The 19,185-nt window shown below is 32.4% G+C and overlaps 1 protein-coding gene across 1 annotated transcript; it reads left to right on the top strand.

Annotated features, from left to right (window-relative positions):
• The first annotated feature begins 13,278 nt into the window (after positions 1-13,278).
• On the top strand, positions 13,279-18,440 carry LOC149231612 (uncharacterized). The gene is made up of 5 exons (XM_089376334.1): positions 13,279-13,474; positions 15,414-15,923; positions 17,505-17,751; positions 17,881-17,962; positions 18,043-18,440. Exons 1-5 carry the CDS (start codon positions 13,351-13,353, stop codon positions 18,232-18,234), a joined length of 1,155 nt encoding a protein of 384 aa, XP_089232460.1. The 5' UTR covers positions 13,279-13,350; the 3' UTR covers positions 18,235-18,440.
• Positions 18,441-19,185: the final 745 nt, after the last annotated feature.

The raw sequence follows: 19,185 nt of genomic DNA, 5'->3' as shown, positions 1-19,185 counted from the left end.
ATATTGTGTTAATGTGTGCATGCGATTGATGTTTCATTGTTTTTGATGCTGCTAAATTGATGATCAACGTAGAGGAGGTTATGTATTATGCATGTATTCTGCAATAGTGTATAATCGGGATAATCTCTGTGAATAAGTGTCATATTATTCAAGATTTATACAAGAGGAGCATAGGATTGATGCGTTCATAGGGACTTTAAAGGATAATATCCAACATGATGTTCGCCTTTGGGAACCTGATTCATTAGAGAAGGCATTCAGGTTAGCAAGAAAAATGGAAAGCAAAATTATGGCAACCAGGAAGCATACCACTCACAACTATAAATATGGAAGTGTTGTTGCCCCTAGCCTTCCACAACCTATAAGGTTGACACCACAACAATTGGAAGAAAAAAGAGCAAAAGGGCTTTGTTATAGTTGTGATAGCAAATACACTAAAGGTCATAAGTGTGCTGAGAAGAAATTATTCTACATAGATTGTGAAGAGGAAGAAGAAAAGGAGCAAGAAAGGTCAAAAGATGAGGATATACTCCAGGAACAAAGCCTAGATAAAGAAGAAATGAATTCGACCATATCTTGTAATGCATTGGCTGGAATTACCACTCCTCAAACCATCAAGATTGAAGGACAAATCAAGAAGAAAAAGATAATAGTGTTGATTGATTCAAGAAGTACCCACAATTTTATTCATTGTAAGATACCAAAAGAATTGAATTGCTTCCTATATCTAGCACCAGAGTGTCAAGTGATGGTTACAAATGGAGGAACGATAAATTACTCTGGAAAGTGCCATAATATCAAGCTATCCATGGGAGAATATGTATTGAAAAGCCCAATGCTTTCCATTCCAATGGGAGGTGTTGATGTTGTACTAGGAGTCCAATGGCTACAATCCTTGTGTACAATATCTTTTAACTTTCAAGAACTTTTGATGAAATTTTATGCAGAAGGAAAGGAAGTTGAATTAAGGGGTATTGCAAGGAAATCGGGAAAGATAATAAGCTCTAACGGTATGACAAAGCTTCTAAAAAGGGAACAACGAGGTGTACTTGCACAATTATGTTCGTTAGATGTTTCCACATCGAATTCATCTATTGTTCCAGATCTCCAAAAAGTCTTGGACAATCATTCCAGGGTATTTTAGACTCCCAAAGGTCTCCCACCTATTCGTGATCATGATCATGCTATTCATTTGATTCCAGGAAGTGTTCCTCCAAACATCTAGCCATACAGATATCCCTATGCCCAAAAGAGTGAAATTGAACGTATGGTTGCAGAAATGCTTGAGGCTAGTATAATTCAACCTAGCCAAAGTTCTTTCTCTACTCCAGTAGTATTGGTGCACAAGAAGGATGGATCATGGCACATGTGTTCGGATTATAGGGAGCTCAACAAGCTCACTATTAAAGATAAGTTTCCCATTCCTGTCATTGATGAATTATTGGATGAATTGCATGGATCAGTTTACTTCACCAAGTTAGATCTTCGTTCAGGATATCATCAAATCAGAATGAATACTCAAGACATTCTGAAAATAGCATTTAGAACTCATGAGGGTCATTATGAGTTTTTGGTCATGCCTTTTGGCCTTACCAATGCACCTTCTAAATTTCATGGTTTGATGAATTCCATTTTCAAACCCTTCCTTAGAGAATTTGTGTTAATATTTTTTGATGATATACTAATCTACAGCAAGTCTTGGAAGGATCATGTTGAACACATTGACAGGGTGCTACAACTATTGGAGGAGAAACAATTATATGCAAAAAGATCAAAACGTTTCTTTGGAGTACAAGAGGTGGAATATCTGGGTCATATTGTATCTCATGAAGGATTTAAGGTAGACCCTAGCAAAATTAAAGCCATTAAGGAACGGGAAATCCCCACATCCATAAAGCATTTGCGAGGATTTCTTGGGTTGACAGGGTATTATCACAAGTTTGTTAAGAATTATGGGAAAATAGCAGCACCTCTAACAACATTGTTGAAGAAAGATGCATTTTCATGGACTCCAGAAGCAACAAAGGCCTTCAAAGATCTTAAAGAGGCAATGTGGCAAGAATCGGTCTTAGCTACACCAGACTTCACAAAAACCTTTATTGTGGAATGTGATGCTTCTGGAAATGGAATTGGTGTTGTTTTAATGCAAGATGAAAGACCCATTGCTTTCGAAAGTCGTCTAATCAAGGGAAAGTATTTACACAAAACCATTTATGAGAAGGAAATGTTGGCAATACTACATGCACTTAAGAAATGGTGACCCTACCTAATGGGAAGACACTTCAAGGTAAAAATGGATCATGATTGCCTTAAATACTTTTTAGAACAAAGATTATCCTCTAAATAACAAAAAAAATGGGTCACAAAGATTTTGGGTTACGACTTTGAAATCATATACAAAAAAGGGAAGAAAAATGTTGTGGCAGATGCACTCTCAAGAAAGGATGAGGATGTGGAAGCATTGTTGTGCGCCATTTATATTATCCAACCAGATTGGATAAATGAAGCAAGGGAGGTATGGAAGAATGAAGAAGAAGTGTGGGAACTTATTCGAAAGTTACAACAAGATTCTAGTACATCTGATACATTTAGCTAGAAAAATGATTCGTTATGGTACAAAGATTGCTTATACCTCTGTAAGAATTCCCAACTCAAACAAAAGATTCTTCTAGAATTGCATGCTTCTCCCTTAGGAGGGCACTCAGGATTTTTAAAAACTTACCACAAGGTTAAGAAGGAATTTTTTTAGGAGGGCCTTAAATCAGATATTCAAAAGTTTGTGGTGGAATGTTTGGTATGCCAACAAAATAAAGCTGAAACAATTAAGACACCAGGTCTATTACAACCTTTATCCATTCCAAGCCAACGTTGGGAGGAGGTTTCTTTGGATTTTATCATAGGTTTACCCAAGTTTGAGGGAAAGAGTGTCATCATGGTGGTAGTTGACAGACTTACCAAGTATGCACACTTTTTTGCATAATCACATCCATTTAAAGCCAGTACAGTTTCTACGACATTTATGGAAACAATTCAAAAGCTACATGGAAACCCAAAAATTATTGTAAGTGACATAGATCCCATTTTTAAAGGAAATTTTTGGATAGAATTATTTTTTTTGTCTTTGTACTCAATTAGCTCATAGCTCATCTTATCATCCTCAATCTGATGGGCAAACAAATATAGTAAACAAATGTTTGGAAGGATATCTTTGTTGCTTTGTATCTGACAAATAGACATAATTGGTCAAATGGTTGCCTCTGGCTGAATGGTGGTATAACACTTCCTTCCATACTGCAACAAAAATGACCCCATTTATGGCACTTTATGGATATCGGCCACCATCCATCACATCATATTTAAGAGAAAATTCTAAGGTTCAAGCAGTGGAACATCACATCGAGCATCAACAACAAGTTCTCCAACTCTTAAAGGATAACCTCGTGTTGGCGCAAAATATAATGAAACAACAGGCAGATCAACATCGTAGTGAAAGAATTTTTGATGTAGGTGATTGGGTATTCCTACAACTACAACCATATAAAAAAATGTCCCTCAAGCAAGCTAAGAAGGATAACAAATTGTCACCAAAGTATTATGGTCCTTACAAGGTGTTGCAAAAGATTGGTACTATGGCATACAAATTGGAGCTTCCTGCAACTTCTCAAGTGCACCCAATTTTCCATGTTTCATGTTTAAAGAAGGTTTTAGGCAACAAGCTCCCAATTCAAACAATATTGCCAGAACTTGACGAGGAAGGAAAAATTATATTGGAACCGAAAGCAATCATAGAAATAAGAACTCGACAACTACGAATCGATCCATTTCAGAGTATCTCATCAAGTGGAAGAACTTATCCGCTAAAGAATCCACATGGGAGGATGAGAATTTTATATAGAAGTATCTAGAACTACTCAATCGTTGAGGACAACAATATTTTGAAGGAGAGGGGCATGTTAGGTCTCTATACTACTAGTGATTCCCCCATTAATATAGTATTTGTATCCCTTATTAATATTGGTGTGCCCCTATTGTCCCCATATTGTTATTATTGTGCCCCACAGAATCCCTCTATTATTATTTTTGTGCCTTTATATCATTATTTTTAGGTCAACTTGGTTATATTGTGACCCCTTAGGCTCCTATATATAGAAAGGAGGTTTTGTCAATTGTATCATCGAAGAATTGTTCATCTATGTAATGTAAAGGAGGTTGCCCCCTTGAAGAGGCTGAATTCTAAGGTGTTGATCTATCCTTTCTATCTTTTTGTGAGTTGGTTTCATAACATCTTCTTACAACTATCTGACTGCTAGTTGATAGATCTTCAAGAGAGATAAGTATCTCATAACAACTATTAGAATCTTAATCTGAACCTTCTTGATCATCTGATGCACTTTGACTATCTTCATTAGAGAAAAAAAATCTTGGCATAAAACTTCATTTTGGAATTTTTCTTGTCAACATCCTTTTCTCTTTCATGATTTTCTTTATATGGACATTTGTATGCATAGTGACCTATTCTTCCACAATGAAAACATTTAGAGGGAATCTTACCTTGGAATTTACCAGTTCCCACTTGCAACTTTCTCACGAAATTGGCTTCATCCTCATCTAAAATGTACCTTGTATCTTTAGGATTTTATTTTTCTTTCCCTTTGTGTGTGGCTTTGAATGATGCTTCTCCAACACCTAATGTATCCCCTTTTATCATCTTAAAGGTTGTCAAGATTCCAAGGAGTTGTTCCATAGAGAGATTTTTCAAATCCTGTATTTCTTCAATGGAGGAGACTTTGGAATCAAACTTTGGGGTTAGTGATCTCAAAATATTTTCAACAACAGTAGAATCCTTTATTTCATCACTAATATTTTCATTTAGTTGACAATATCATCTACTCTAAGGAAAAGGATTGCAATACTTTCATCATCATGCATTTTAAGGGTCTCATATTAAATTCTATATGTTTGAAGTTTAAGAATCTTTACCTTAGTGTCTCCTTCATAGCTTTGGACAATATTACCCCATATTTCCTTTGTGGTATTCACCTGCATGACTTCCACAAACTCAAATTCTTCCAAACTTGCCAAGATAACATTTACAACATTTGCATTGATCTCATATTATTTCTTCCCTACATTATATGTGGGAATGGAGAATGGATATTGATATCCATATTCAACAATTTCCCATAGATTAGCTCCTAGTGCATGCAAATAAGCTCTCATTTTAACCTTCCAAAATAAAAAAGTTAGTTCCATTGAACAAGGGTGGCCTGATAGAAGATACTCCCTCTTGACTACTCATATTGATAGATCTCCCTTTCAACGATCAAGCTTCTTCTGAGGGGCCTTCTCTGATGCCAATTATTAGGAAAAATGTGGGAAAAATACTAAGTGGAGGGGGAGGGGGGGTTGAATCAATATTTTTAACTCTCTTTAAATTTTCATATCATATTCTAAATTTTGTAGGCTATTGTTCTTTATGCAATGTGCATGTGTACGTAACTTTGGGAAATGCAAACTGCATATATCCAAATAACTAATTTTTATATGTTACATCAGATGTTCATCTTTAACCAGTACATCATTATGTCATTATCCATTAATTAAATAATAACCATGAGCAGTAAGAGCATAATAAACCATCACACATAAGCAACACAACAACACATGAGAACACCAGTATTTTTAGGTGGAAACCCAATGTGGGAGAAAACCATCGTTGTCATCGTCTTTGTCTTATTTCCTATTATATAAAGAAAATATTCTTACCATCACGAAGGAACTTACAAGCAGGAGGCTACAACCTCCACTCATTCTCCAACACCCACTAGAAGGGAGTTACAAGCCCCTGATCTCGTTTACCGGCTCCTACTAGAAGGGAGCACCCACCCCCTAATCAAATTTACTAGCTGCCACTAGAAAGAAGTTCTGACCCCCACACCGAAGGCTCCAACGCTCAACACCCCTCATGGACCATGTTTCATAATATTTCAAACTCAATCCACCTAACTCAAAAAACATCTAGGTCACTTTTTATCATATTTTCACATTGGACACACTTCCAATATTAAGACCAATACTAAGTAACAACTCTAAAACCAAATACTAAATAAAACTATCCAATCACTAAATAATTGAATTATTGTATCAACAAACCAATCACTAAATCTCAACCAACTATTGCAACCAAATCAAACCAATCCATAACATATATAAACCATCTAGATCATGTCAGCATAACAATTACTCATAACCCATCAGTTGTCATCAACTAACAACACTGAAAACCGTGACTAGATTTAACTTCAAATTGTATACACTAATATTGGGAATAAAACCCATATATATGCATACTTCATCTACATAATACCTACGTACATATCTCAGAATATTGATCACTGAATCATGAATCATTGTAACACTGAATCAACCACTAAGCCATATATAGATCACTGAACCAATAACATATCATCATATTGTAACATTGTTACCATTAAATACTCCATTCCACTTTCAACAATAATCAACATTGTTAGACACATATCATTAAGATAAATACATCATTCACAGACAACAACAAATAGAGAAGAACTCATCAAATGTCATCAACAAGCCAAACTAGAAAACCCTAGAACATAAATGTGACATCCATGAAACATATCGGCATATGTACACGACTATCATGCATAACACTTGTGTACAGATATCAACATACTGAAAGCAATATCTCATATTATAATGTAACTACCTAGAAATAGATCCACATATGTATGCATCTACTCAAAGAGAAACATGCGTACAAATCTAAAAGCTTTCACTAGAAATCATATCATATGTGAAGCCCAAATCTCGACACACATATTGTTTCAATCATAAATCATTATATGCAGATCATACTATCATCATATATCTATCATTGTTAGTTATAAATAGATCAAGCAATGTGTATTCATTTCAGATCTATGAGATTTGAATCATCTTCATGCTCCCTAGTGCACACTTGTTTTAGCCAAATCATATATTAATACATCATTACTTGCACACTTATCACCTTAATCTCCATCTCCTTATATAGCTTTTGCCTTAACCAATACCCTAGGTAATTCCTTTGATAATATCGTTAGTATTTATTGACAGGATCAAATGAATGTTGTTGCCCTTATTACTATGGGCCAATACCATGGTAATGATCCTTGATATCCAGAATTCCATGGTTCAGATTTTGTATGTGACTTTTACTCACAAGACATGCATATGTATGTGACCCTTCTTCACAAGAATCACATATACTTTCTCATATTTTACTTTCGACATTTATTTGACACTGAATTGTCATTTATATGTACATAACCTCTATAGTATTTGTACCAATCTACATGAGTATCATATTATCATAATGTTGACATCAATACATCATTATTAATCAAGTTTCCATCAAGGACAACACATTAGCCATAATGCCAACAATAGCCAAGAAGATAATTGGTGGAGACTAACAACAATAGTGGATGTTTAACTTACTATAGCAACTCCAAAATAGTTATTATGATGATCTAATAAGTGATGTAATAGTTAGTATGAGTTAAATAAAAGCATCTTGATCCAAGGCATCTTTAGATAAAGTGTGTTTCCTTAATATGCAATTGTAGTTATGTAATGTGACAATCACAATATGTTCTAGGCGTAAAATGATTCAATGGTTCATAGTTTCTTCGATATAATGACTATATCAATGTGTGGCTTAACATTCTATTGGTCCCTTATCTCTCTTTAAAAAGCACAGAGAGTCATTTAATTATGAAAAACTCATATATAATATTATGTTCATTTGAATAATATATTATATCAAATGACCACATTGAATAAGATTATAGATCATCTCTTTTTTACAAGTATAACGACATAATACATTAGTGTTTAGTTCGTTTATGTAATTGACTACTTAAAAGATTCAACCCATGTAAAAGTACCTTACCCATCAAACAATTGTAAAATAATCCTAATAATATATGACTCCATGAAATTATACACCCGCAATAAAGTTATTTTTAATAAACCCATTCTAAATTAGTTGAAACTCATTCTACAAACCAAAAATAGAGAAACAAAAGAGGTCGGACATATAGATTTACTTATAATTATAATATTTATGTTTTTTTAATATTAATATTAGGTTTAGGTAATATTTATCAATATGTATCCAGTTGTTTTTAGTGATTTTTTGGAAGTTTCTTCGGTCTAATTTCTCTAAAATTTTACAGAAATTTATTGAAATCACAAGTTCCAATTTATTGAAATCACAAGTTTGATGGGAAATGGAAATCTATATATACAGTTAAAAAATTAGTTTAAACAACACAAATCAATATTTTACCTCAATTTTTTCACTAAATTCTGACACAAGAAAATCCAAAATATTAAAAAAACAACTCCATTTTAAATCTCTAATATTAAAAAAATCAACATATTTGTATATTAATATATTATTTTTTTATCATTAAAATTCATATCATTCATACATTAAAACTTTGATACTTTAATATCTAATTGAAAAATACATCTTATAATTCTAATAATATTTAGGCATCTCCCTCGATTTATTATAATAATTAGACATCTCCGTCGCTCTCACGTCGCTCACTCACCTATGTAAATTCTTTCCAGAGAGATCGTAGTGCTAACCTCTAGCATATCGTGTTTTCTTTTCTACGGTGTCTCTCTTTTGTGGACCTCTACTTTTACTTAAAAAATAATTAGTATCTTTTTTTAGGTAGTGACATATAGCAATGGCCCTGGGATTTTTTTCTAGGAAAATGCTATTTCCATCACTATAGGATCATTAATGTGCTCTTACATGCGCGGGAGATAGACGTTTATAACTAGATAATAAAAATAAGTAGAAGCGAGTCTTTCTTCTATTGAGAGCTTGGCTATGCTCAGGTTTCTGATGTACAAGCACAAGCTCAATAACATAGACAATCATAGACTTCCTAAGCTAGCTTTAAATTCCAGCCAAAATCACCTAAGGCTTAACCGAGGATGGCATAAGGACACAAGGGCCTGGTTAAACTATTGGGAGATCAATGAGAATGATGCTTTGCAAAACATAAATAACATTAAAGATATTGTTACTTCTAAGTTCAAAGAAAAATTGTGGTGTGAGAAAGATTTAGCGTCTAAAAGAAAATTAAGTTATTATAAGAAGGTCATCAACCCCACCCTTGAAGATCAAAAGTATCTCTCTATTCTAACTAGCTCAAAAAAGAAAATTAATATAGCAAAGATTAGAACGAATTCTCATGAGCTCCATAGTGAGACTGGCCGCTGGGTAGTTCCTAAAACGCCATGGATGGAAAGGATCTGTCATATTTGTGAGAATAAGAGCATTGAGGATGAAAACCACTTCCTCTTAGAGTGCCCTGCATACAACCACATTAGATCTCAATTTCACAACCTTTGTTACAATACTGACCTTTCTAGGCTTTTGCAATGCCAAAATTATAGTGAGCTCGGGAGGCTTCTCTCCAAGTTTTTTGAGCATCGGAATAAAATCTTAAATCAAAATAAATAATTTGTCTTTTTAGGTCCGATAGATCATTATTTGGTCTCAGTGGACGTTAACAACCATCATCATCATCATCATCATCAAAAACGACGCGTTACCCTTGCGCGTGTTATAAAAATCTATCCCCCGCGCATGTAAGAGCGCATTAATGATCCTATAGTAGTGGAAATAAGATTTTCCTTTTTTCTATGCCGTGCTGTAATTTTTTTGAATTTTTTACTCTTTCTTATGGTAAATTTTGTTGTGGAATTTTGTTTATTGGTTACATCAATTCAACCCCACCCTAGAGCTACAGAGCCCGACGTACGAAGTCAACTGTATTTATTTACCAATTGTGATTCTATTCCGTATCATAAATTTTTTTACTCTTTTTTATGGTAAACTTTGTTGTCGAATTTTGTTGATTGCTTACATCAACCCATCCCACCCTAAGGCTACAGAGCCCGAGGCGGGGATTGGTAGGTTACAGAGCAGGAGGTGCCATGTCGGGGATTGGGTTTATGTTCATTAAAATCTGAGTTGTCTGAGTTGTTTATAGTGTGATTTTTTTTGAAGTTTTCTTTTGGATTTTTTTGTTTAATTTTTTTAGAATTTGGTATGAATTTATTGAATTCACAAAATAGATAAGCAACACTTGTACAATCCAAGTGCTCTAGAAATTTTAAAAATGTTAAATCTATATAGTCAAAAAATAATTTAAATAACACAAATCAAAATTTCACTACAAAATTTTCCTCCAAATTCCAACACCGAAAAACACTCCATCGCTAATTTCTAAAGACATGTCAGTTTAAACCGGCAATTGTCATTCTCCCTTACAGGTCGAGAAAAGCAGGTGGTTTCCTTTAGTTGGCTCAAAACGTTCGTTGATAGTTCGGACTCCATCGCTAACGACTCGAGACGTGTCAATTAGGGTTTAGATAAGCATATGCTCCATTAACAGTTTTCCTTTTCAATAATGTTGGTTAAGTTTTAGTGTAATTGGCATTAGGATTCGATGCTGCTGACTTGGACTGGAAACTAAACATGGATGCATTATTCATTTTTTTTAATAATGTTTGCTCAATTTTTTTTTTCAATGGTTTTAGGATTCACATTAATATTAAGTTTTTTTTCTTAAATCGGAAAGTTTTATTTTGTTTTGAAGATAGATGAGATTAGTTGGTTCGAAATTTCTACCAAATTTTGATTATGTGATTATTATGTGATTAATAAAAAAATATTTATTTACAATAATAATATAAATAATATTCTAAAATAATATAAATAATATTCTAAAATTGTAAAATCTTGTATACTTATTCTTAAAAACAATATTTTAAAATTTAAAATTTGTTTGAAGATACTCAAATAAAATTTGTTCATTTATTTTCTCATAAAAATAATATATTTAAAGTAAAAGTGTATATAAATTTATATATATTTTTTAAAATTTAATTTATCATGTAAATGGTAATATATATGTATGTATAAGATAAGAGGTAGATATTTATGTTGTGAATATAATAATCATAATATTATATTTGTAGAATAATATTATTATTCTCTTTATATATATTTGTATTATAAAATTGATTTTTTTATTAAAAATATGCATTAATTTAATATTTAATTTAATTATATTTTATTATATTAGAATAACCATTTTAAATTTAAATATAATAAAAAATAAAGTAAATATAATTTAACCATTAATAGAAACCAATATTATTATAAATCAAGAAATATTAAATCCCAAGAAAGGTGCAATACCAAGCACTGTTTTTTGGAAAAATAAGAAGGATGATAAAATAAAATAAAATAAAAAATAACTAAATAGAGAGGGTTTGATGCGTAAATTTTTTAAAAATAATTAAAATTTATTTTTTTATTAAATTAAATAATTTTATATTAATATATTTTATTAAAGTAAAAATATTAATATTTATTTACATTAATATTAGGTTTTTGGTTTTTTTTAAATGATCATTTTATTAAAGTTTTTCTTGGTTAAATATTATTATGGTATTAATTATATTGGTTTTTTATAAAAAGTTTATGTTTCTTATTCATTTCTTGTTATTTTTTATTACTATTTAAATTTATTTATTTGTAAGGTGATTGGTTGAGGTCTTATTATAAGTTGTCTAGTAACTTTCATTTTTATTAGTTATTAATTTTTCATTTTTATTTTATTTCCTTTTTATTTAACTTTCTTAATTTAATTATTTATTTATTTTCTATTATTTCCATTTTCATGACTTATAATTCTTTCTCTATAATTTCAATTTATGAGACTTATTATTATATTAATAACATGTTTTAATCAATTTAATTATAAAAAAAATTATATATATTAATAAAACATAAAACACACCTAATAAACATATATTCTAACGTGTATATATGTTAAGATAAACAATATTAATTAATTATATTTTTTAATTTTTCGTGATGATATTCAACAATATAATATTTTATTAGTAATTTTATTTTTGTATTTATTGTTTTTTAGTTTAATTAAACTATATTTAAACTAAATTACATGTACTGGCTACTATTTAGTACTGTTATAATTTATGTACAATATTATATTTAGATTTTAGTATCAAATATATTGTTAATTTTTTTTATTATATTGAATATTATATTAAATATTTTTTTTTATTATATTGAATATTATATTAAATATTTTTGTGATATTTAAACAAAATTAGTGAGATAAAAAACAGTAACATTACCACTACGTGACTCTTATTTTCTCAAATAGGAGTCATCTAATAAATAAAAAATCATTCCGACTAGGTGACTCTTATTTTCTACTTGTGAGAAAACCTATTTTAAGAGTCATTTAATAAATAATAAATCTTTGTTATTTTAGGAATAGTTTAATAAATAAAAAATCTTTGATGGATCATCCAGCTAAAATGGATAAGATCACGAATTTTGCGACTCAAAAAGATATCGCAATCATGTCAATTTTCGACCATTATGTACGGTAAGTGCGAAACGTGGCCAATAAATTTTCATTTGGCTCTGGTTAAGACGCTGCCCAATGACAAACTTATCACGTTGTAAACCATGGTGATCTCAGAGTTTGGAAGCTCTGTAAAGGAAGTCTGGTGCATGTAGGCGAAAATGGACTCGAGATTCTGTTTGTCTTCTGTTAATTGATGGACTCAGAACCGACAGGTGTGGAACTTTGGAACACAGGATCGATCGTGGACAGCAGGGAGTAACTGACCTTCTCCATTCGAAAATTTGTCATCATGTCTTCCCAGTACTCTTCGTCCAGCAACGGGTTTCTGGTCGTTCATCGAGATCGGCCTCCGCATGAACGATTGAGACGGGCCCAGCCTCAGGAATTTAGTTCCTGCACTGAAACGCGAAGTCGTAATCAGTTTGGTGGTCAGGTGACAATAAAACGAGAGGAAAGTAGCGATTCGTTTGCGAGATTGACTGAGAATTCGGTTGTAGCGCAGGGCGCCAGATATGCAAATTGCCATGCACGGCCTTCCCCAATCAGTAGTCCGCCCACCAGTTCGCAAGGCTCGTCGGGTCATAACACAGATGTAAGCAGAGCCACTTGGAGTCAGAGTAATAGTAGTACTGAGGTATGAATTTTTCACTTATTCCAATCTCGGTGTAAATTCAGAGGGTATTTGGTTTTGGAGGTTTTAAAGACAACTGGCTTTGTAATTGGAGTCTTCTGGTTCATTTTTCGATTGTAGGGCTCGTTTAAGTTATACAACAGAAGTCAATCCCACAGAAAAGAACCGGTGGAACCCGCATCAGATGGGAAAGAACGAATGGAAGCTGCATCCCCTGGTGTTGAGCCATGCTCATCAAGCTCTGTTAATGCATCATTCGGTGTGTTGGCTGCTAATTTGCCCTGTAATAGAGAATGCAGGCCCACCCCTGAGTACCTAGAAGGTTAGATTCTATATGTATCTCTGTTAATCCAGGATTATAAGTTTTGATCTGTGATAGCTGTTAATTAGAGGCATATAAAATATAATTTTCTGAGGCTATAGGCTACAGGGGCTAACTCAATTTGTTGTGCTCCATCCGTTGTACATTGAACTTTTCTGAGTTAAAAGTGGAATTGTCCATCTAGGCGGAGGAATGAATTGGACGGTCACAAAGAGCTTGAAACTTGGTTAAAAAATTCAAAAAATTCTGCATTCGCTTTTGAATCATGTTTTTGATAGTGGAAATAAATTCAGCACTATCAAAAATTTCTGGGCATCCAAAACCTTGAACTTCTAGGACACCCAAAACCTTGAAATTTAACTGTTATAACCTGGATTTACAAATTTCTCTGCTGGATTTTATCAAAATCTTGCCAAAATTCCATTTTTATGAAAATCTTGCCAAAATTTCTATATCAGATGTCCTGAGAAGAAGCTGACTTTGCTATTTGCTTTTTAATTAATCAATTAAAAAAAATTAAAGTTAAATTTATTGTAAATTTTATGTTTTTTTGGGTTGTTTCATTAGTGAACATTTCAATTTTTAAGAAACTAATTTATCTCCTTTCACTATGTTTAATGATTCTTCTAACCAATGATGAATATAGTTAAACTATTGATTTTTTCATATCTGAAATTTTCCATTAACATATATCACTGACAAAAGTTATAAGTTTAATTTAACTATAAATTTCTAAAAACAAAATTAGAGTATAAATTTTGTTTGTCTTTATTATTATTTTATTTTTTATTTTTTATTTTTATTTTGGATAGTTTGAAAACTGCTATCAATATAAGGATAATTCTATAAACTATTTCTTTTTTATTTATGTGAGAAATTGCAGATTTAAAAAATATTTCAAAATTTTGGAAAAAGATTGAAATTTTTTCATATATCCTGTCATATTACATCAACCTATCATATATGTGATTGGAACGCGGGTGGGGAGGTTATTATTAAACCCTCCCAACCACCCGGTATAACATCCACTGACAAGAGAAAAATTGACTTTACCATTTACTTTTTAATAATTTATAAGAAAAATTAAGAGTTTAATTTAATGGTATGTTTTTTATTATTCTAAAAATCTGATGAATATGAACATGAATGTTAAACCATTGATTTTGTTCATTTAGATTATGTTTTAGTGTATTTTGAAATCTGTAATTAACATCAGAATAATTTTATTCTTATTTATTTTTCAAAAAATTATAAATTTAAAAAATATTCTAATATCAAACCAAATAAACAATTAATTTAATTTCTGTTTAGAATATTCTTGAAATCTACAAATCTAATCTGCTTGAGGTGCACTTCCCACCCCCAAAGTGCACCCCCAAAAACTTGAGTGCACCCCCAAAAACTTGAGAATTTGCTTGGGGTACACCTCTCCCTACCCCAAAAAAAACTTGGAGTGTGCTAATTTGCTTGGGGTGCACCTCCCCAACCACGAAAACCAGGAATGTGCTAATTTGTTGGGGTGCGCCTCCCCCAACCCCAAAAACTAGTGTGCGAATTTGCTTGGGGTGCACTCCCCAACCCCAAAAACCTGGGGTAGACTCTTTATTAGCCTTTAATACTTTGGAATAGTAAGAAAAGTAAAACTTTCAAACCATCATGATAGGGAGAAATAGCCGCATGGCTGGTTTTAGTTCTCTCGTATTTCCTGGCTACCACATCCCCATCAAGGTGGGATGAGAAAACATAACATTATATGGGAGCCAAATATGAGAAAAAACATAGACTCCCTGATTCAACAATCCAAGGTTCCATGGAAATCGCATCATTATCATTAAACTACGTGGATACATTAGCAGACTATGAGTGACTTAATAGAGATACCGAGCGTAGAAACATCATTTGAATTTTTCAGCCAGATTTTTTGTTTGAGTTGTCGCAGAAGATAACGACGGAGTCCGGGACATTCATGTAACGATGGAACAGTTGAGAACAGATGCTAGCAGCAATGAGACAAGGCGACTTGCGCGCCGTCTACAGCCCAGCTGGTCTGATACATCCGTGGTGTCGTTTGTATCAAGCGAGAGTGAAAGTATAACCTTGAGCAGAGAATTCGATAACGTTCTTACAGCGGCCAGGATTGATTCTGATGCTGTCCTGACTTTCGATTCTAATCGCCCCACGGAAAATTCATCTGTTCGGACTCCTGCAATGAGGAGTACTAGTCATTTGCCTGATATTGGAGAAGAAGAACCCACCAGGAGCACCAGTGAGGAAGCTGGCCCGGATCGAAAGGAAAGTGACATGAGTTCTGGCAATAGCAATTTAAGAGATAGCTTGGCTCTCGTACCAACCAGTACTAGTGTTGCAGAACCCCAAAATCGAGACGAGATAAGTGCAGGGAGAGGTTATTTAGCACGCGTTCCGATCGATGGCTCCGCCGGACGAACAGGTATAAATCCAACTATTTAGTCCGTCTCTTGAAACTGTGATAATTGCACCATGTATTAAGAATGTACGCTATATTTGTGAAGTTAGTTACTGTGATAGTTGCACCATGAATTAAGAATTGATCCTATATTTCTGAAGTTATTTTCGGAAACAGACTAGTGAATCTTCCGAAATATTTTGAATATAGATAACAAATTAAATCGATGAAAGATTATTTAATTTATCTATATTTTTTTTTCAAAAAAATTCTCATTTATATACACCATGGTGTTTATATATATAAACACCAGACTTTCACTTTATTAAAAAGCCTATCTGGTTTCCTCTTCTAAGTCAGATCGCAGGGTCCTGTAGCTTGTAGCTTGACCTTTCAATGATTTATGTAAAAAAATAAATTGGATTTTAGAATTTTTATTTAATTATTAATAAGTATTAGGTAGATAGTAAATGTTTGATTTTCATTATAATTATTTTTAATAGTAATGAAGAATAAACTATTGAGGTTTGATTAATTAAAAAAAATGTTAAATGGATATGAATTTTTGATTTTTTTAACATGTGATATTAGTAAGCCATAGTAATTTTTACAATCCAAAAATCTACATAGAAAAATAATTGTGATTCTTTATAGTTAAGAATCATGCTGTACTTAAAAATCTTGTTGCTTCTTAAGCTTCTTGTTGTACAAAGAATCATGTAATACTATAAAAGGGTTTATTATTAAAAGCATGTGCTTCTTTGTAAGAAGTTACAACTTTAAATTTAGAGAATTAGTGTACACCTCAATAGATTTTAGTAATCAAATTCCTTTGGAGAATTAGTGTACACAATGTTAGTGACAAATTTAAAAAAAAAAATTAAAAATGAAAATTTTTTTTGATCAATCTTCTTATGTCAAAAATAAAATAAAAGTTTCATACACTAAATTTAGCTTGAAAAAAAAAAAAACCATCAATTGTAACTGTTAGCTTTACATAATCTTAACCACAACCTCCTACTTAAAAAAATTAATTAAAAAAAAATAAACATAGATGAAATTAAAGGTTAGGTAACTTGACCTTAAGTCCAGTGTGGATTCAAGGTTAATTATCTGGGGATCCCATGGACATGGATGAGGTTAATTATTATGTCAGTCAGATCCCTAAATAATTGACTTTGACCTGCCCCTGTCTGTGAAATTCTAAAATATTCATGAAAATTCAGAATTTTTATATCAATTATAGATTCCCAAAATATTCCAGAATCAGCAAAACATAAGAGGTCAATTATTCAGAAGTCCGAAAAATATAAACAAACATATTAAAACATATTAATCAGATTCCAAAATATTCCTAAAATCCACGGACACCCTGTAACAAAAGCTTTTAACTTCCTTGCCCCAAGCTCAGGCTACAGAACCTTTGACTTCATTGCCCGGTGATATAGAAAAAATGATCAGTATTTTTTTTAAGATCAGTACTGGTATTTTTTACGATAATCAGTATGGCTGTTGATAATTTCCTCCACTCATAGCTGCGCACCTCTGATTGCCCGCTCTGACTTTTGTTGATTGATTTTTTTATTTGTATAATGGTATTGTCAGGCTGCACCTCAGATAGGGATGCTCCACCAAGTTCTTGGGATGGCCAGGATAACGAAAGAGACGCCATTGTGGAAAGTGGAAATAGGAATGGCGAGAGGAGGGAGAGAGAATCTTTCTCCTCCGCAAGAAGTAATGATAACCGTCTGTCGACTCCAAAGCAGCTCGCTCTGCAAAAGGTCAAAAGAGAAGAGATAGAAGCGAAGGCCATCGCTTGGGAAGAGGCCAAAATGGCCAAAGTTGATAACAGGTGAATTAACACATCAGAAATTAACTCTTCCGAAGTTTAATATAATTCGTCAAAGAAGCGAGCCCAACTGTTAGAGTCAAATTGGGTGTGCGCTAATTAACTCTACTGTAATGGAACGTCACATTTCAGATTCAAGAGGGATGAAGCCATTACCGATGCATGGGAGAACGAGCAGACTGTGAAAGCTAACAACAAAATGAAAAAAGTAGAGGTATGAATATCTTTAAACTACTGTGATGTGTATACAAAATTTATTGCCGGTTTTTTACTGTACTGTTTATTTTGCTTCAGAGGAAATTGGAGGAGAAGAGGGCCGCGGCATTTGAGAAAATGCAAAACGAGATTGCTAAATATCATAGAAAAGCAGAGAACAGGAGAGCAGCTGCTGCGGCTAGAAGAGGTGCTGCAAAAGCCAAGATAACAGAGGTTTCTGACAAGATACGCTCAGCAGGAAGACTCCCTAGAAAATTTCGCCTATGCTAGAAATTTACTATTATCAGTGGTATATTACCTTCGGGTTCCCTTAAGTGTTACAATCTGCGTACTGTTTATTTCGAATCTCATCATTTACAGCAACCCAAAACCTAAAAAGGAAGATCGTGCCCGCAAAAGAAACAGGAACAGAGTTCCTTGGAAGTTAACTTTGGCTGAAAGTAATAATGCTATTCAGAGAGTTGATGTATGGTAATGTATGGACCAAGTCTAGATCAGACTTAAAAAAAAAAAATATAATAACGTTTATAAAAATCATCCTATAATAATGTTTATAAAAATCATCCTAAGTTGACCAAGAGAAAATTTTCTTCATGTAAGGCCTAAGGTCTTGGTAGAATCTTCATCAAATAAAGGTAAAGGATGAACTCCGCATGGCTGATGCTATTTTTGTAGTTGATGTGATACTATTATTATCTTGTAAATGGTATTTAAATTATGTTATTATTTTAATTTTTTAGTTTTTATTAGGGTAAAGTATTTCTTAAAATTGTTTTTATGTGATTAAATTTCTTTTATTATTTTTTTAAAAGATAGGTGGTTTATGACAAAGGGAAAAAAGTATTTTCATTAAAATAGAATTTTTTAACAAAAGATTTTAATATTTTACATTTTTTAATACATTAGTGTTAAAAGTTTGTTAAGAGAAATGTAATGATATCAACATATTTGTGTTGATTTAACAAGTTAAAAAGGTAGGTACTATGATAAATATAGGAATAATTGAAAATATTTTTTATCTTAACCTTTTCTAGCTTCACAAGGTGATGAGTCAATCATTTCATGGTGTTTGAGTTCCTGAAATGTTTTTCTTATTTTAACAAAATAAAGAGATACATTTGATTTTTAATATTTAAGCTAAACACTTTTATATAATATCTTAATTTCGTTTTCTTTTTTAGATTTAGTTTTAATTCTAATTCTTAATATAAAAATATTTTT

The sequence above is a fragment of the Pinus tabuliformis genome, chromosome J, assembly GCF_031772625.1.
Source record: "Pinus tabuliformis cultivar Carrire ecotype Pingquan chromosome J, CPIR1, whole genome shotgun sequence".
NCBI classification, from domain to species: Eukaryota; Viridiplantae; Streptophyta; class Pinopsida; order Pinales; family Pinaceae; genus Pinus; species Pinus tabuliformis.
The sequence above is the reverse complement of the archived record's forward strand: the minus strand, read 5'-3'. Positions and strand labels throughout refer to the sequence as shown.